Source organism: Plectropomus leopardus, chromosome 6 (genome assembly GCF_026936395.1).
Source record: "Plectropomus leopardus strain MGB_pleo_1.0 chromosome 6, ASM2693639v1, whole genome shotgun sequence".
NCBI lineage: Eukaryota > Metazoa > Chordata > Actinopteri > Perciformes > Serranidae > Plectropomus > Plectropomus leopardus.
In genome coordinates this window covers 18,925,717-18,945,887 of record NC_142181.1, presented here as the reverse complement: position 1 = coordinate 18,945,887, position 20,171 = coordinate 18,925,717, and the positions used below count along the sequence as shown (strand labels likewise).

The 20,171-nt window shown below is 39.0% G+C and overlaps 2 protein-coding genes across 9 annotated transcripts in view; both read left to right on the top strand.

Moving 5' to 3' along the window:
- Window positions 1–112: 112 nt before the first annotated feature.
- tlcd5a (TLC domain containing 5a) lies at window positions 113–7,119 on the top strand. Of its 3 annotated transcripts, none has more exons than XM_042487098.2 (3): window positions 113–1,405; window positions 3,645–3,848; window positions 4,277–7,119. In XM_042487098.2, exons 2-3 carry the CDS (start codon window positions 3,653–3,655, stop codon window positions 4,807–4,809), a joined length of 729 nt encoding a protein of 242 aa, XP_042343032.2. In that variant the 5' UTR covers window positions 113–1,405; window positions 3,645–3,652; the 3' UTR covers window positions 4,810–7,119. The 3 variants fall into 3 exon arrangements, with proteins under 3 accessions (XP_042343032.2, XP_087935059.1, XP_042343033.2); XM_088078933.1 differs by lacking the exon at window positions 113–1,405 and adding an exon at window positions 1,418–3,478; XM_042487099.2 differs by lacking the exon at window positions 113–1,405 and adding an exon at window positions 1,418–3,499.
- Window positions 7,120–9,155: 2,036 nt separating this feature from the next.
- arhgef12a (Rho guanine nucleotide exchange factor 12a) overlaps window positions 9,156–20,171 on the top strand; it is a 45,896-nt gene continuing 34,880 nt past the window's right edge. For 3 of the 6 annotated variants that reach the window (XM_042486388.2, XM_042486387.2, XM_088078932.1), the window contains exon 1: window positions 9,157–10,578. In XM_042486388.2, coding sequence (XP_042342322.2) covers window positions 10,547–10,578 — 32 coding nt within the window. In that variant the 5' untranslated portion in view covers window positions 9,157–10,546. Of the gene's footprint in view, window positions 10,579–20,171 lie in introns of all 6 variants that reach the window. The other 3 variants (XM_042486384.2, XM_042486385.2, XM_042486386.2) reach the window with 3 other exon arrangements.

Below are 20,171 nucleotides of genomic sequence, written 5' to 3'. Positions count from 1 at the left end.
CTTGATGATGTATTTTTTTTTTATCTGTGGTTGTTTAGCACCTTTTTGTAGTTATTTTGTGTCCCTTTTCAGTTCCTTTGCATGTTTTTGTGCATGTCTTCCTTCCAAGAATGTGTTAATTTGAGTGACATGTTGCAGGTGAGGGTTAAGGGCCACCCCTTACACTTTGGTCCCTTTGAGTCCGGTAAACCCATTCAGTAATCCATCCATGAATCTACAGCACAGAGCTGCAAAAAATTAAAAAAAAATAAAAAACTAAAGGATTCAGGCTGAACTTGAGGTGGTAACGTTGTGACTATACAAACAGCTCATTAAACCCTTGCCCACCAGGGATCCCCCGAATATCCGAATCTAATATTTACTTGATGCTTTATTGAGTTCAAAAGCAGTCTCTGTTGGATCCCTGCTCTTTTTTCCTTGATCCATGTGTCTCTTTCACACACCTTTTAATTTTGTCCTTTACAAAGTCCTATTGCTTTCTTCCCTTTCTTTTTTTTTTTGGAAACCTGATTCCCCTTTTTTGGGGCAATACAGACAGACATAAGCAGTCACTCACTGTGCTCTAGCTGCGTTTAGGGACGAATCCAAGTGCAGGGGCGGAATAAACCATTTCCCCCCCTCAATGGGTGAGAGGAGCATCAGAGAGCTTCCTCTAAAGTTTTTTGGGGGTTTTTTTGGTACAAAGTTCAGTCTTTCAACTGGATTATTAAGACGGTTTTTATGTAGTTATGGAACTCATTACTATGAAATAATAAATTGCAAACAAAACCTTTTTTTTTTTCATTCCAGACTTTTTAAGGGTCCTTTTCCATTAGAGCCCTAAATCAATTCGGCAGGACTTGCCATCAGGGTTTCAAAGTGGGTCGTGAAGATAAGATATCATCTGCAACCACTGTATACTCCCTGTATTACACATGTTAGAATATTTGTAGTATTAATAATTGATTATAATGTGGTTCTTCAATTTTTTCACCTTGCTGGAGGAAAACTTGTATGTTATTTCTGCTGTTGACCACAAGGTGTCGACATTGTTAAAAAAAAAAAAAAGATGAGATCACCTCCCATCTCTTTGGGAAGACACATCAAGAAGGATGGAAACAAGCTTTGTCTGTTAAATATGTAACAAGCCTGCCCTAGTCTTTACATCGCGTATGGGGGAAATACAACCAGGGCACAATTCTCGTGAAAAACTACCGACGTTAGTTGTTATATTTGCACGTACAGCGTGCGACCAGTAAAGTGTAACGGGAAAGAAGGGATGCTGCTGAGGGAGGCTGTTCAGACCACCGGCGGATACGACAACAAATAGCTGAACCCTATCACCGTCTCCTTTACAAACATATCTTCACCGGACTTAAGCCGCGCAGGATGTAAACAAAGCGACAGCCACATGTGCACCGCGAAGGTAATGATATTTTACTTATCAGTCCCACAGGAAAACGCTTTGTTAGCATCCTACCGTTAGCTTGCTACCCGGATAGTCTGCTAGCATCAGTGATCCAGCTAACTTAGCCAGTGAGAGAGCATCGTCTTAAACGGAGGGATAAGCTGTCCTGTCCTCTCAGTTTGCCAACATCAGCGGCCCTCTGTAGGAGCTGGTTTAGCTTAAAGGGGGAGTACACATTAGTGGGTGTAACATAAATCCAGCTAGCCAGTTGCTAACTAATTTCCTGGTACAGGTTTCCATGGTTTTGGAGCCTGCTAAAATACCTAAAAATAAAAAAAAGAAATACACGCCTCTTCTTTCATACAAAAGGCATTTAATTAATTTTTCCTTTTTATTCTTATTTTTATTTACTTATTCATTTTCTCTCATAGGAGAGTTGTTTTTCACACTTGTAAAATACTCGTACGTTGTATTGTCTTTCTTACATGAAAAGTATCTGTAATATGTACAGTTGTTTTATTTTGTAAAGCACACGTACTCTGTAAGGAAAAGAAAAGACTTAAAGTTTTAAGGATCTCAAGCATGTGGAATTTTATATAATATACATCTCCTTGGTGTTTGTTAAATTCATGTGCGTATGTATGTATGTCTGTATGTGTAAAATTAAAAAAAGTAAGTTCAAAAAAAAAAAAAAGCATTTAACAACCGCAGTATATCACCTATTTAACCTGGAAAGTTTACAAAATGTGTTCAACAGTGTCCTCACAAAAATAGTAGCACCATATATAACTCAGGCTACAAAACAGAGTTACAATGAATTTTAGAAAGTCAGTGATATCATATAAGTAGCATATTTATTTGGATGGTGCTATGTAAAGAAAACAGTTTTGTAAAAGTGTGATTATGTGTTGTCCCTCTTTCCAGTGTTCAATTCATCAATAACCAGGGTTGGAAATTAGTACCAGGCACAAGTCAAATGCTGGTAAAATATGTTAGTGGCTGCTAGATTTCTTTAATTACCAGCCAAAACACATCAGTGGTTGTCAAGATTAATTGGCAACTTATTTGACAATTGATTCATGGATTTAGCTCAGCATTTAAGAAAATAAGTCAAAATTTTCTTTTTCCCGCTTCTTAAATGTGAATATTTTCCCGTTACTTTACTCCTCTATAAGTGCGTTTACATGGACATTTATCAATGATCTGGTTTTTGGAGTATCCTGCTTTATCCTGTTTGAGCATGTAAACACCATATCCAGAATATGATCGTAACTCATGCCCATGTAATTGCACTACATGACAATAAACAGTATTTTTGGATTGTGGACAAAACAAGACTTTGGATGACGTCGTTTTGAGCTTTGTGAAGCACTGAACCTCATTTTTCACCATTTCTGGCATTTTATAGACCAAACAACTAATCGATTAGATAACTGACAGATTATTCGATAATAGTTGCAGCCATGGTTGATAATTGATGAATAATTTCAGTCATTTTCAAGCAAAAAATTCACAGTTTCCTGCCAAATGAGGATTTCATGCTTTCCTTATAGGCTATATGATGGTTAACTGATTACCTTTGGGTTTAGGACTGTTGGTTGGTCAAGACAAGTAATTTAAATACGTCATATTGGATTACATATGCTTTTTTCACTATTATCTGGTATTTAACAGTGCTTAATTTAGAAAATAAGTTCTAGTTGCCATCCTATTTTGCAAACTGCCAGGAAAACAGTTAAGTGTCACTGTGTTGTCCCACTTTGTACATCCTGGCATCCATTTATCCAGACATCAACAATACAATTTGTTATTATCACATTTCATTTAATGAGAACTGTCTGAGGCCCTGCACCCAGTAACCTCTCATCTAGTTTTGAAACTTGCTTGAAGTCTTTCTTCGAGTCAGTCCAGTGAGGGTGGGCCTGACCATCTGCATGGTCTCACCTCCTAGTACAAACGTCACAGCAGAGGAAGAGACGTCCCCCTCACCCCACCAGACCCTCAGCCAGCCAACTATAGTTCTATTATAGTTCAAGCAAAGGCTAATTGTTGGTCACTTACAAAGGATTGCACAGTCCAAGTCTCTGGACGGTAATGCTGTCTCTTTCTACTGTAAGCGATATTACAGTGCAAGATGTGCCTCTCTGCATTTTTCTCTTTCTATGTAATATGATACAAAGTTTGCTTGATGATGGCTGACAGGCACATTTTCGAGAGAAACTGTAACTTGCTGTTTTCTTCTTTGTTTTGTCTGTAGAAGAGAAGATGGCACTGGTTGTGGTCGGTGCGTTCCTGTGCCTGTTTTGTTGGGTCTCTCTTTACTTTATCTTGTGTAACTTTAACGGGTCCAGGAGCTACGAGTGGAACTGTCGCCTCGTCACGCTGGTACACGGTATCCTGGCAGTCTGCATCACCGGATACATAGGCTATGTGGATGGACCGTGGCCTTTCACTTACCCAGGTAGACCATTTATTCTCTGTGGATTCAAATATCAACATTTTACTTGAAAAATTACTGAAATGACGAATTGATTATAAACATAGTTGCACGTACATTTTTGTCAGACTGACTAATCGTTTCAGCTCGACATGGCTTAGTAAGTTATTGAAAATGCTGAGTGTTACTGCAACAGCTAATAGTATGCACAGTTTAATTCAAAAGTGTGAAAAAAACCTTTCAGCAGTGACTAAATCATTTTGGTTTTCCGGTTTTTACTCTATATTGCATGAAGATCTTAATCTGAAGTATTTTTTCCCACATATGTATACTTATAATCATATGCTCCCGTCACAGTAATAGTTTATGTTATCTGATGATTACATGACTGTTTGTTCTTGTATAAAATATGCTAAATTAGAATTGTCTGTTTCTGTTTTTGTGGCTGCTAGGTACGAAGAACACTCCTCTGCAGATAAGTGCCATGGTGGTGAGCCTGGGCTACTTTATTTTCGATATGGCCTGGTGTGTGTACTTCCGCACAGAGGGACCGGTTATGCTGGCCCACCACACCATGAGCATCCTGGGAATCCTGTTGACCCTGTGGTTGGGGGAGTCTGGCATTGAGTCCTGCGCGGTACTCTTTGGCAGTGAAATCACCAACCCCCTCCTGCAGGCACGCTGGTTCCTCAAACAGACAGGACGTTACGGGACGCTGCTGGGGGACGTTGTGGACATCTTGTTTGTGCTGCTGTTTGTGGTGATGCGAGTCTTTGTGGGAGGCACAATGCTGTACTGTGAGCTGATCTCCCCAAGACCCAGATTCTTTATCAAGTGTGGGGGAGTGGCTATGTACGCTCTATCCTGGGTGTTTATGGTGGACATTGTTCGATTTGCAATTCGGAAGAGCAAGAGCTGGCACAAACAGAAGAGAGACCAGCAGGAGGCAGTGGCAGCTAATGGTCATGAAGGGAAGAAGGACTGATTGGTTTGTGCTTTTCTAAAGGAAGTCTGAGTCTGTGTTTTTCACTTTGGACATGCAAGTGAAAGTGCAAAGAAAATCAACTTTTTATATGTTACACAGAAATTACAAAAGGGATATTTCAACATCATAGTTTTCTATTTTGAGACGTATCCCATGACATCTGTCTGTAAGGTCTAACACCTATGCATTTATGAAGAAGAAGAAACTTTTTTTATGCAGCTGTTGCAGCTGAACATGTTTGACTATTGTGTGAAGTGTGCAGTTAATTTATAAAACAACACAGATGTGGTTTATGTCTCTGAAAACCAAAGCACTTTCGATAAACACATGAACAGATGTTGCTTTTAGTTGCAGTGAACTGTGCCCTAGTCATATGTGGCGGTGTTGCTCCAAAAGAAAGCTCAGTGTGAGGAAAGAGAAAGTTTACATGTAATGCCTTTCCTTCTCGTGAAAATTGATCAGTCATTTTCTAAAAAAGTTAGGAGTGGTTTCCTTGTAATCTTGTGTTTTTTTCTTGGCAAATGGGAAAACTTTGAACAGATGTGAAAGGTGTACTCAGGGAGATGATGTCATACCAGAAAGTTGGACTCCAGAAAAATGTTTGAATACTTTGTTAAATCTAGTTTATAACAATTCATATAAGCTTTCGTCTGCTGTATGAAATCCTATTCCAAGAAGCATTAAATTTATTTTACCTCCCTCGGGTGAAGGGATTCATGGACAGGAGCCTCTTAATAACAGTTCTACACTGGTAATGCTAGTATTTTGCACTCCGTTTGGATATTTATACCAACTATAAATATCTTGAAATGTTTAGTGGGATGATGTCAGAAGTTGTACTGTACTCTATATAGTATATTAAGTAATTTGAAGTGTCTCATTTCACAAGATTTGTACTCTGTACTGATAGCTCCCAGTTAATATGATTTAATGGAGTCATGTTTCAGTCTCACAGAGGTCTTTTTAGACATGACAATTCAATACAATTTACTGTGAGCTATCTGTGTGCTATCTTTATCTGGCTTCTCCTTCACTTCTTTTATTTTTTATCCACCATTAAATGCATCTTTTTGTTTCTAGCACCTACATTTTTAGATTTTTATATTTAGTCTTAAGGTCCAGTGTGTAGGATTTAGGGGGATATATTGGCAGGAACAGAATATAATATAATAACCATTTATGCCTTTAAAGGGAGCGGGTCTTTGTCCACAAAGATGGCCATGTTGCATCTCCATGTTTCTATATTTGCCCAGAACAGACAAACCAAATACGGGCTCTAGATAGGACCATTCATGTTTTTGCATCGGCAACCATAGTTTACAGCCCCTCAATAACAAGCATGGTTGAAAAAACATGTTTTTCTTTTCTTTTTTTTTTTTTACATGAAACTGTTTTTACTGGTTTAAATCACCTAGTCTGTTTGTTTTGGACCAAACTTCTGTTGTTAATTTGGCTTCTAGATGAAACCACTTTAACAAATAACAACACTAGATGCCACTAAATCCCCCTACATGTTACATACTGCTCCTTTAACACAAGTCTCTCAATCTCTCTCTCTCTCTCGCTCTGTCAGTGAAATCATGTCAACATGATTAAATTATATCTTTTTAGCAAAATTTGGTTTCATTCATTCCAAACACAATAACACACAGAAAATTGTTTAATTTTTAATTTATGTGTGAGTATTAGTCTTTAATGTGTGATTTTGCCTACATTTGCCATAATCATGTTAATTATCAGAAAAAATATTCATCTTAACTTTGTGATGTTGACTTCAACCACATTGCCCAGACAGAACACACAAGTGCATTACAGAATAAAGGCATGTGGGTTGTGATATGTAAAGAATATTACAATTTAGCCTGCGCCATGACTGGATATGTTCCACGCCTTTAAAGTTACCATCTACCAGGTTTCGTCTTCGTGCTCAGACTTCATTTCTGTGTATTTATTATGACCATATCTTGTTATTTTGGTGCACATGGATGCCCTCAGTTATGTGCTAAAACGCCTACCATTCCTTTGTTTCTGTATTTATATTTGATTGAGATTTGATTCGTTGTGCTCATAAAGTCTGTTTACATTGCTGCCACTGTTAAGGATCACTTGAGCATCACCATTATATCCAAGAAAGTAAAAAATCTAACTGGTGTGTGCCTTAGGTACGTGAATGTACTTTCCTAATGTTTTTGTTTGGTTTTTGTCTTGTGCCGTACTGTAACCCCCCCAATATTAGTATAAGAGAAATGAACCATCTTTCGTATGGAATAGATTGTTTGTATGCTTTAAAATAAAATTTAAACAACAAAATTTCAACTCAAAGTAAAGTATCAGTTGCATTTGCATCATCACATGCCACAGGTACTCAGACGAATTATTGGACTGAGACTGAAGTTACCTTAACTGTCCACATGATGGTGTCATATCAATTACATATGAAAGATCTGTGAGGATATATAAGGATAGTCATCTGGCAATGCTAAAATAAAGACATTAAAAGAAGGGCAATTGCATTTTTATTGCACAGTCATCTGTAACATGTCACATGCTATTTGTAGTTCATCGGCACTGTCCAGTTTGATTTTTATTGTCCTTTTCAGTAACAGTTTATGACACGCATGTGTTAAATACATGTTTTCAGTCATTTGGAGCACACAGAGTTTAATATTGTGTATGCTACTGTATGTAATACACAGTGTGTTGCATATATTGTAGTGCACAGTCTAGTGTCAGCTTGCAGAAACATAAATAATGAAATAGGTCTGTAATGCACTACAGAGTGAAGATAATAGCATAGAGTGCACTACCTCATACGTGTATGCCAAATAGGTGGAGATATTAAAACAAACAAAATAGATCAAGAGACAGCAAAGGTAAATAATTGCACATATCTCACTGATGTTTACAATATGTTTAAAGGTAAATAGGATATGGACAGATTGATAAAGGTAATGCAAAAAAAATACCCTTTTACAACCCACACCTAATGTTATCCTTCATTATAGCATTACTTATGTTGTGATCTTAAGTGCATTTTCTTTTCTCAGATGCAAACAAAATGCGAATGTGCAGTAATGAAAAACATCTTCAGTGGACTTCTAATGGAATCAGTGAATATTGATTGCATCAGTTGCAATTTTGTCTACACAGACTCACTGAGAGTAGTTTAGATTAATTTAAAAGTGAACAAATATAAAAACATGAATGCAAGCCTCCAGAGTTTTGCATTTTTATTCTGTCTATTTCACTCTTTCACACACACACCAAACACACACACATGGATGACTTAAGAAAATTTCATCAGAATAGGAGTGTCCCATTGTGGATTGTGGACAAGGGACTGGACTGTGAGCTTTAAATAATGAACATAATGATCATTCTCCTGGTCACAGACCAACCACAGACTGGCTGAGAGCCATGAAAACCATGAAATAATCGTTCAACAACAGACATAATCATCAGCTTAATCAACCACCTGAAGGAAAGTACCTCCTTGCTCAAAACTGTTTTAGACTAGTTTCCCTGTTATGGAAAAGCAAACAACAATGCAATATATATCGTAACAATTAGGGCTATAACTAATGATTACTTCTATTATCAATTAATCTATTTATTATACCACTGTTAGTGAAAAAATAGTGAAAAATCCCTGCAAGTTTAAGATCGAAAGATATTTGACTCAATGATATAGCCAAAACTGAAAAGAATGTTTTTCCATTTGCAGTTATACTTGACTTAAATGATTAATCTACTGCACAAATTGTTGCTAATTAATTTCACTCAACCAATCACTTAATCAACAAATAAGCCTAAACATAACATCTTACTTAGAGTCTAACTGTGTACATATTTGGGCTTAAAATAGTAAATATATTATCATTATCAATTACTTAAAAAAAAAAAAAAAAAAAAAAGTCCATCAGGGTCTAAGGTGATGTCTTCAAGGAAACAAGCAAATCGTCACATATGAGAAGCTGGAAGCAATAATTTATTATTTTAATTAATTTATATTTTATTATATCATTTTTTGCTATTTTGAAAAATATAACATAGTGATTCGATTATCAAGATTGTTTCCCGTTAATTTCTTGTCAATCGTCTGAGTGATTCATTGACTAATCGGGGAAAGTTATATATATATATACATTTTATTTTTTATTCATAATCTACAGTTAAAAAGTAAATCAAATAACCCGCTGCATAAATGAATACTACGACACTATTACAAGTAGTAGCTTCAGTTGTTGTATCATTTTTATTGTTATGTTATGTTATGTTATTATTTTCGGGTTATTTTGCAGCAGTGTTCCCAAACATGCTGGAACAAAATGAGTTTTCCCATCTCCCGGCGGAAGTGGTTAGTGGAAGCGCTACTGGACTCCAACAGCTAGCTGGCTAGGGCGTTGCTAGCGGCAGAAAGTGGGATTTTTGGTACCTTTCCGCAAGTTATATCCTTGTACAAATAACATCCGGCGTTGGAAAAAAAAGCGTTTGGTGTTCGCTAAAAGTTTTAAGCGCCTCGGTGGCTTTTTGTCGTTGTTTACAGCGGACTGGTGATACTTTCTGTCCCGTTAGCTGGCCACATAGCTAGCCTGCTTCCATCCACGGGAATTCTGCCGAGAAACGACTGAATTCTGGAAACATGGAGTCAAGGATCGTCGCGCTGTGCTAACCGACTTCACTGGATTTTCTTTCCTCAAGGAGACTTTTTGAAGGACATAACACGGAGACATATCGCAAGCCAGTCAACATTCATGCCGTGTTGTATATATATATTTCGGTGGTTGGCCGGCTCATTGTTGTGAACGGGAGTTTGCTTAGTTTGCACTCGAAACAAGAGCATACGAAGCAAAGTTTTTTGCTGAAAGAGCTCATCTGTTTTGTTAGCTGGTAGCTGGCGAGATTCAACGCCAGCCAGCTTTCTGTGAGAAAGGTTTTTCTAAAAAAAAAAAGACGTTTTTACTTTAGTCGACCATCTAACCCGTTTGTTTTTTTAAATCGTTCACCGGTATAACATTAGCTGCTTGCTAATTTGTAACACGGGTCGTTTAAACTCGGTATCGAGCGATTCTCATGGTCACGGGAGAGTCGTCCCCACAGCCGCAGACAGGCATTTCTGGGAGCAGGGAATACCAAATGGGACTGGAGGAATTTCCAGCATCTTCAAAGATCATTTAGAGGATCCGAGGCCATTCAGCCGAGCTGGGGTGGTGGCAGACGGACTACATCGCAGGGCCAAGGTGTCTGTTACATTGGAATATATATTATTAACGCGTTTCATACCGGCGGAAAACCGGGATGTGAATGCAGAGGATTTACACAAGGAGTTCATACACATGCACGGCAACTTGTACCAGCTGACGCAGTATATTTATTTTTGTTGCCAAAATATTGTTTATAGCCGGGGTGGGATATCATCTGACTGCAAGGCTAGTACGACAGAGGCCCCGATTATATTTTAAGGTCTGCACTGTAGATTCCTTGCTATTATTCATTCTTGGTAAGGAGTATTGGTAAAAACGTAGAATATTGCTAATATTTAGTTTCATCTAGTCTTTGGGGGAGCATTGCAACAGCACAACTGTGTCACACAAGTAATTTATTTTCAACATCCTTCTCGAAATCCTTGCCCACTTCAGACGAATGCCAGAGAAGGACACTCCAGGAAATCGCCTCATCACACTCTGGAAAATGTTAATCGGATATAATTTGCTGCAAATCTAGAACCGGAAGCCCAATGAGTGACACACAGTCCAGCTTTACTGACAGGTACAGTATACAACCACTTTTATATCCTATTGATGCACTGTCTGCACTCCACATGCACAAATTGACTTCTCACTGTGATAAAACATAACATTTTGTTAAAAGTTTCTTGATTTGATCATGATATTTATATAAAACACAACCCACAGTCAAGTTTTTCGTGGTCCAAGTAAAACACTTTTTTTTGTGGTGCTGTGCTGGGTAATAAGCATGTTATACATTCTAATTACTTAGGCAGGACATCAGATCTTGATGGAAACTCTGCTGAGCTCAGCATGGGTAATGGAGTTCTCTGCAGACACTAAAGTAGTACTTGTCCAAGGATTGAGAAGGCCTGCCACTGATTGTGTGCCAGGCAACAGTCGTCTGTGATCCCCGTACACCTTTCAACATCCCTATTACCTCTAAGCCTGTCAAGCTAACCTTCTCCTACACCTATTAAAACAATCTCTGGATTTAGACAAGACCTCAGCTTCGTCAACTAATCACCTTATCTAAGGCATCTGTCAAAGATTGCACACTGTTGCTAAGACCAGCGAGCCAAATAATGTGTCATGGCCTGAAGAACACACTAAATGGTAGAGAAGCATTAGTCTGTCATCCTAATCCATTGTGATATAAGTTGTCAGTGTTGTGCTATTGTGTCATTACAAAAATGAATTCCCCTGTGTGTTTTTGCACCTGGAGAATAAAGAGGTTTCTATTCTCAATCTGAAGTTCTCTGGCAGCGAAACAGAGAAGTCGCATTACGTCAAGCCTTCCCACCTGAAGCCCACATACCTATGAGGAGAGCAGGCCAATACAGTGGAATGTGGTCGGTAGATTTGGAGCAGAGGGGAGCTTTATTGCACAGGTTGGGATCTGAGATATCCTCCTGGCTAGGGCCCAAGCTGGAGGCTAAAGCCCAACCCCATTTTACATGACCCCCTCCCCCACTGCAATGATGGCAACAGTGGCTGGCACCAACTGCTGTTGTGGTGCTGTTTATTGTGTTTTCGTATTATCACAATAACGTGCATGGTACTAAACCGGTGGAGATGTCACCATGTCTTTAGTTAATTTTATAGGCAAATTATGGCTTTCCAATCACTGCAGCTGAGGCGTATTGAAATGCAAATGGTGGTAAGATAAGTAAATCACATAAATCACTCCCAAAGCCACGAAGCACCTACTGTTAGCTTGCTATTTGACAGTGCAGCATATCATACTGTATATTTGATAGGAATGTCCCGATCAAGTTTTTTTGCCCCCGATCCCAATCATCAGTGATTTGATATTAGTATCTGTTGATACCAAGTAGCGGTCCATTACTTGTATTTACCCGGATAATACAGCTGCACAATGCACACTTCAAGTACTTTAAAGTCATTAAAATTAATCCAGTGGATATGCTCGACAGTCTAATAGCTCTGCAATGAAATGCAGAAATGTCTGCATCCAAACAGTTCCTAACATTTTTTAAATTTTATTTTTACAAAAATAAGAACGTAAACCGACTAAAAACACTTTTATATGGTTCGTATCACAATTCCACTTAATGCAGCATTTGATTTTTTTTTTTTTTTTAACTCTGTGTCTGACTGTAATAAAAGTACAAAACACTATAAATGAGTAATATAATCACAATTCCACCTCACAGTGGTGGTGTTATAGCTTAACTTTTATATTCCCAGTCACAACAAATAAAAATCCATCAAAATTCCACTGAAAATGGTGAAGCAGCTGAAGGTGAACATGAAAAAAACAGCGTCTACTTAACTGAGTAGCAGCATTACAATAAAACATGAATATCTGCAACAAATCGCGCTCTCCGCTCACGACACCTGCTAGACGGCAGACTTAAACAAAGGATCGGGTGGGGCGCATGCTCAAAACAACCAATCTCGTTTAATTTAAAAATGTGTTGATTGGGCTCGATACCAATCCGATCAGGGCATCCCTAATACTTGGTCATCACAGACTTGCTGCTGCATGTGAAGGCTTGAGCTCCACAAATTTTTTGTCAAGTCATCTTCCCTTTAGTCAACGTATGTGGTCTTATTTCTCTTAAGAGTTTGTTTGCTCATCTGTTTGTTTTTGTGTCACACGCTCCCTTTCCTAAAAGTCACAGTTTTTACTAGTAGAGCATGATGCAGGTGATCATGTTAATGCAAAAAAGAAAAGCAGAACAGTGTGACAGTAGTCTGTAGACTATGCAGGCAACTGGCTCTCTACCTGTGTTGCACATAAGTGATTGTCTAGAGCGCAGCAATTTTCGAGGATGTTTTCCACAGTGGTTGATAATGACTTTATTGATTAATGGTGTTGTCTGTCTGTCCCTCTCACCTCAAGTCTGGCTCTATTTCCCTGTCCCTGTTTTCTCTCCCCCTGTGTGTGGTGTTTTGCATTTTGTTTTTGCTCTGTTGGCCATGGTGGGAGCATGCATCCAGCATCTATTGGGGTTGGGCCGCCAGCCGATGGGTCAGTTTAGTGTGCTGTTAGCTCTTTGTCATAGAGTTCTGCTGATCTCCACGTTTTTCCCACCCCCCCTGAGGCCCTCCCGGGAAGTGGTGCTGGTGACATCACTAATAGTAAACAATAGCTTTTAGTGGGAGCAAACTGGCTGTCCGATGTATGCTCCTCTCCAGGTCCACCAGTGTAGGTCAGGTACATTCAGGGAGGCTGGCTGGAGCAGCAGCAGATGTCTTTATTGTTTTCGTTGGAGATTAAGTGTGAAGTTGTGTCTCTGGCTAGTTAATGATAATATGATAGCAACTAACACGTTTGTTATTGATTAATTATCATTCTTTTTAACACAGCTGTTGATTATGTGAATGATTAGGCGATCACTCATTCAGTCTTTATACATACACGGTTTCAATAATGAGAAATTTTCACGGTATGATAACTGTCTGAGAAAATACTGTGCTTTCATGGTATCACAGTATTACAGAATTTTTGGTTTTATCAGTTATGATGACCCTTAAATAAACACAGAAGAGAGAAGAGTTTTTTTGTTTGAATAAACATTGCATCACTGTAATTGAAACTTGAAACCCTTTTTTAAGTGGAAGTATGTGGAAAAAGTTTCCTTTTTGAAAATACCTAAAATGATTGTGAGATTCTCAGTTCAGCTGCATTTTCAAAATTGTACAAAGTATGATAAGCATCAATTGTCATTCCATGGTTTATCTTGAAACTGTTATACCATTGCAACCTTAGCTTAGACTTATAATGCCAAAATGCCCATTACACCTTAACAGAGCCCAAGGCAATATATTCACATAGTTTGTTTTATTGCCCAGCAGCCCAAAAATCTAAACCGCAAAAAGACACACATTTGAGCCTCTGCAACCAGAAAATACTTGGTGTTTAAACTGGATAAATATGTAAAATTAAATCCATAATCAATTATCTTTCAATTATCTAATAAAGTGACTATGTCACACAGTGTTAATAACATGATGCTGGAGTAATTTGCCTTACTGCAGGGGAATTTGTTTCCTTATGATAAATGTTTTCATGAGTGACTTTGACAGCTCGGTCTGCTTGTATGCGTCTCCTGTATTTGGCATCCCTCCCTTATAATGCAGCATGCTTTTTCTCCATCTAGTCAGCACTGATACGAGGGAAGCTGTGTCAGCTGCTCTGAACTGTGCATTAAAATGAGTAACCAGAAGTCATTTAAAGCTCTAATCAGAAGTGCAGAGGCTCCAGCTCAGTAGGTAGTGAAAGATGCAGCTGAAAGGATAAGATACAACTTCAGTGAAAACAAAGATCTAACTGATCAACACATATTTTAAGTATCAGCCTTTAGGAGTAGTATAGCTACTACTCCCGTTGGATAAGACATGATCTCTTATAATATACCATGTCTCATCCAAGTAAGACAATTGTATCTATCTAATGGGAAGCTGCTAAGAAAGAGATTATTCCCTACATTGTAATTCCAGCTTCTCCAGCATGAAGGTTTGTCACTTTTCACAGTCGTATGTTATAGGAAGTACAAAATCTTTTGATTTTTAACAAAAATAATCTAGCCTTTTAAAAGAAGACATAACCGTAGGCTTCTTGAAATTATGTTTATTCTCGACTATTGCATTTTACTCTACCTGCAAAAAAATGTGAAAAAAAAAAAAAAACTCATAGGAAGATTAGTCTGTAATGAAAATACTCATCAGCTGCAGCCCTAATTCTTTACCTAAAGATTCTTAATACTTTGTAACCTTCACCGTGACCCTCTAAACGAAAGAATGCAAGTTCCCTGAAGGCAGTGATGTTTCCAGATTGTTAAGGAATTCACTTTCTCCCTTACTTTTAATTCAAGAGCACAGACAAAATCCTCGAATATTTCAAACTGTACCATAACCGTACTTGTAGTAGCCTCTAGGCCTTTTTTTCCATTAAATCATTGTTGCAGATTTTTTTAGGTCCCAGCCAGCTCTTGTCTGCCTAAATATCACCAGGTCGTTGCCAGCTGATACATTTTCATTATGTCATGATCAAAATGTGACAAAGGTGATATCTCAACCATGATTATGTGTATATATGCATAATAAATATTCCTACCCGACCTTTAGGGAGCACAGGTTATGAATCAGAGTAAAAACTTTGCTCTTGAATTTACTAGCTGTTTATATTTACATTAAAATCTAGAACCTCAGTTTATAAAAAATACCAGTGCAACAGAGACACTAGCGTAATCTTAGGATGTGATTCCAAAAGCACTTTTTTCTGAGTGCCAGCATTATGTTTTTCCTAATGAGAAGAGAGCGCATGCAGCCACTTCCAGAAAAGAGGCTGTACTGAGTTGTTTTGTTTTTTTTCTTTTCAGCGAGCTTTGCCCTTTTTTGTGTGGCTGCTCCGAGGGCATCTTGTTGAATATCTTTGAACTTTTCAGAAAGGAGCTGGTGTCGTCAGTGTTGCTCCTTTTCAGACAACCAGTCATGTGGGGCGCGACTCGTCACCCTGTTAACCCAGAAAAGGAAGAAAAAGTTTGTTCTGGCTGTGTCTATCCGAGATAGAAGATGTGTTGGACAAAATCTATCATAACAAGGACAGAAAAGCTCAGTTGTGAGAGCAGGTTGCTGGACACTGAATGTCGCTGGTTGCTAGTGATCAAAAAAGACGCCAGGAGCACTTTTTTTATGAAGCGCTTCGATAAACGGAACCCTGCCGCCACTTTTCTGCCAAAGCATAACATAAAGTGGTCACAGGCCTTTATGCAATCAAACACAACCGCTCTGCAATGAATCCTACCTTTTATAAAGAATATCATATTAAGAATTTATTCAGTTTGTGTCAGAGAGGGGTTGATTCAATTTCATGGTGAAGTGGGAAGTCGTGGTTTGCGTTGCTGCATTATACTGGAAGGTTTTTATGATGTGTTGTTCTCCAAGGCTGAAATATTAGAAAACAAGAATGAAAGCTCTAAGAAGCCCAGAGGGTATGTAGCTGTCTGTTGTTACAAGCTGATCTTGTTGATGTATTTATACAATATGAGTAGCTGCACAGCAAACATGGGAAGCAGTTTCATGACAAACTGGGTAACTGATTTGTAATTATTTTGTACAACAGCTTGGTCTCAGACCTTGCAAGGAGTCTAGGTATTTGCCACATTTAAAATAAGAGTACTTGTTAATGACATGGTGTTTATAACACTTATGCCCTATTGGTGTAAACATGTGTTTTGGGTGATTGGATCACAAGTCAACAACTCTCAAGTAAGATGTGAATGCACCTTATGCGTCTTCAATGTGTCTTGAGATCTGATCGCTCAGACAACATTCACAGGTGCTGTGGGCTGCATTTGGCTGCATCCTGTCAGCAGTGTGTACACTAATGAGTCCTGTGCCACACTGAAGGACCACCTACTCAGCCTACGTCTTTGCTCATCCGACTCCCTGCAGGAAAAGCAAACTTTCTGTTGCTGGTTAGACACAGTGCTGAAGGACTGTCTCCAGAGCTGCTCTCCTCCCAGCAGACGGTCAATTTGACGTCTGCCTGGTTATTACGAGCTAACACAGCAGCAGCTGTTGAGCGGTCCCTAAAAAACCCCTGAATGGCTCAACCTTATCGACGAACCTGTTCATAACCATTACGTGATGTTAGCTATGTGATGCTAACAGTTAACCCTGTCACTGTCTGTGTGTGTGTGAGCATACTTTCACCCTGAGCAGCACTCACACTCCCGCAGCAGTAGTCTCCTAACGATAGTGAATGAAACAATGTAATCTACGTGTTTATTTGGTTATAGAGACGATAAGCGGACAGTCGAGATGCATGTGGAGAATCATTCTAATGGCAGGCAGCGTTATTAACGGTTGTCTTTGTTACCCAAGACCCATGTTAATACCAGGTGGAGAGAGATTCGTAGATGAGTATATTTGATTTTTCAAGACAGAGGACAATAATAAGACATTGAAAAGAACTGCTACTCAAGATATTATCTGCATGTTATCAACACCGCTAACACTCAGGCATACTGTAAGTCACTAGTTAAAGGGAAAACTAACTGATCCATAACATTAGTACTCCGATCCTTTTCGATAACCAGTCCCTTCTTCCTGCAGCAATCGTCCTGTATTCTGTCCATGTTAGACCTTTATCCCATATACTTAGTAATGTGAAATATTGTTTTAAAGGCCAATACTAATGAAGTGGAGCATCATCTTACTATGTTATCATTTGACTTTGTGCCACCCTGGAGTTATTCTATTGCAATTATTGCAATTACAGTTGTCAGCGATGCATTTAACACAAGGCTCTGGAAATAGGCTTGTTATTGACGACTTGGCCACATTTTGGTTTGGGTGGGGCTTTATATGCTCTCTGCTGCAAAACCACTGCAATCTCCTCTGAGTTTTACTTATGGATGTAAGAAAAGCTGTGAATATTTAATTTTATAAAAGCTCAACATTTTTAGTATTACCTGAATTGTTTGAATTTGCAAGTTATTGACCTTTGAATGACAGACCACATTCTTAGTTTTGTTTATTTATAGAATGTAAATGAGTCCCTGAGAATGACTCTGCTCACACCTGGACGTCACTTTGGCAGACACACACCAGCTCTTACCATACTCTGTTCATTCTCATCATGTCCCATTTCACTCTTTATCTCACTTATTCTCAATTGCATCCATCACTTATTACATTCTTTGCTTTAATTAGGCCCTTTCTTCTATCATCACCACACTTTCATTATGCCTCGAGGTAGCGGGTATGAAATAGTTTGGGTCTTTATGTGTTGTTTTTGAGGCTGTGTATAATTTTCTTTAGTTATCTTTGTCAAGATAAACCTGGCTAAAAGGAAATAAATGGACACTGAGTTACAAAAGAGAGGGAGATGGTAGAGAGGACAAGAAATGCCCCAGGGAAAGTGATGTTAGAGTGTGGATGAAGTCTAGGCATGAGCTGGGGCTCTGATTGCTGGGGGAGTTGGGGTCTATCACCCAGTCCTGTGATGCTGATGCTTGTGGACACCCTCTACAATCCTGCCCTGTTAGCCAATAGAGCTTCAGGGCCCAAACATTACTTTCACTTCAGGAAAGACAGGAACACAACAATAGAGAAAAGGGGGACAAGGGTAGTGAGCTGTCTCGCCCAAGTGCCATGTCCTCGCATGTCCATTTAAGGGTTTTGTTGCCCTGAACTAGGCTAGTGCCTTCAAGCTAACTGTGACACTTGTGCCACAGTATTCTGCACAATAGACTGCACAGTAGACTGCACAATGGCCCAAGAGATATGATGCTGGGGATTTATGTGCAATTTCTTGTGCTTATTTCACACAACATTGATTCTGTAAACAGACATACATCTTTTTGTAGGTGCACACACGTGTTTGTTCAGTCTTTTTAGGAAGATGGTTATTGTTCAAAGGCAGCACTAGTTGATTGGATGTCATTTCTGTGGCCTGTTTATGTCCTCTTCCCTGGTTCTCAGAGTGGGGATGCTCTAATTGAATGTTGTCTGTGTGTGTTAGGAGAGGCTGTAGTGTAGAGAGAGACCTGCAGCCTGCTCTAGCACTGTGATTTATCTTTCACTGCCTGTTTCTGCTGATTCAGGGGTGACTAGACAATCTTACACATCCCTACTCTTTCTCTACAAGAACCAGTGTAAGTACACAGGTTCTGTCTCCGACCTGTAGTCAGGTTGAGTGGAACACCCTTCTTTCTGAATGACTTAATTTTCTTGACAGCAGAAAGCTAGAATAGAAAAAGGGAAGGTGAAAAAAAGTAGAGATGAACTGTAAGGCTTAACACAGTTAACACATATGTAGTATTTTTTTCTGTATTAAAAAAACCCTATCTAGACAAGCACTGTTATAAAAAAAACAGTCCACCCAAATGCAAATGCAGAAACACCATTGAAGAGCTGTCAAGAGCATGCCAAACGAACAGGCAGCAATATAACCCTGACCTAAAGGCATGTGAAGAAGAAGACGTCGGTTGATCAAAAACCTGAAAAAAAAGCTATTATGGGAAGGCTACCTGGAGCAGTGACCTCTTTAGAGCATTTTGACCAAATGGCACTTATTCATTCCAATGGAGTTGCTCGCCTGGCACACGTGCCAAAAAAGTTTCTAGCTCTTGGGTTTACTCTACCAGTATGTGGTTTGCTGAGCATAAGTGTTTCTCCCTCTAGCCCCACCCACAAGTTCCCTTTTAGCTCATATATTTTAAATTGTGATGACATTACTGACTCTAAAATTGCTTTTCTCCACTTAAGCATAGAAAGGCAACCTTTTCTAATATAGCCCTATGTGTGTGGCCTAGGGCTTAAAACATTACACCTTCGCTATAATAATCTTTGGGCTGTTGTTAGAGATGGTGGCCCATGAATCTCATGATGTTTCCCATTGTGATAAAACACTCTGTCATCTTTCATTCACTGAGCTAGATTTCCTCAGTGAAAACAGTGTAATAGAGGGAACATTTTATAGCTTTGGAGAGGATGAGGTAATTGTCGTGTCATCATAGGTGTGCTATTAAAAGCTATTTTTACATCTTTGGAATAAATACAGAATACCAGATCGTGCACATTCCAGGTGTTCATGTGTCCCTTGCAGATACTTCATCATACCCTGTGCTGTAATGCGTAAGTTAACCGCTAAATTAAAGCTAGTTCAAAGAAGTCACTCGTGGAGTAGAAAAGGTTTTTGTGACAGGACTCCTGACCAGCAGCAGTGTGGACAGTGTAGCATGTTGAACCACCTCTTTTCCTTTCCCAGTGCTGGAGGACAGCAGACAGCATAGCGTGAAGAAATGTCTATCCCCCGGCCCTCATGTCAGGAATCCTGATGAGGTTTATTGGGGCAGAAAGGGCACTGTTTTCCCCCTGAGGCTGTAGCTTGAGCTCCAAAGCTACTGCTCTTGTCTCTCTAACACACACCAAACCTCCCCCTCGCTCTCTCTCTGTCTCTCTGTTTCTCTCTCTGTCTTATATGCTGACTTAATGCTGTCTTTCTTTAAATCCAATACACACAATAGTGTATGAGTACACTTCTAAGGCCACATGTTGAGGGCTGCATCAATGTGTTTGATATTAAACTAATCTGTAATACAGAAGTTATTTTAAAGAGGAGTTTCACTGCGTGGGTGTAGGCTACTTCTTTCT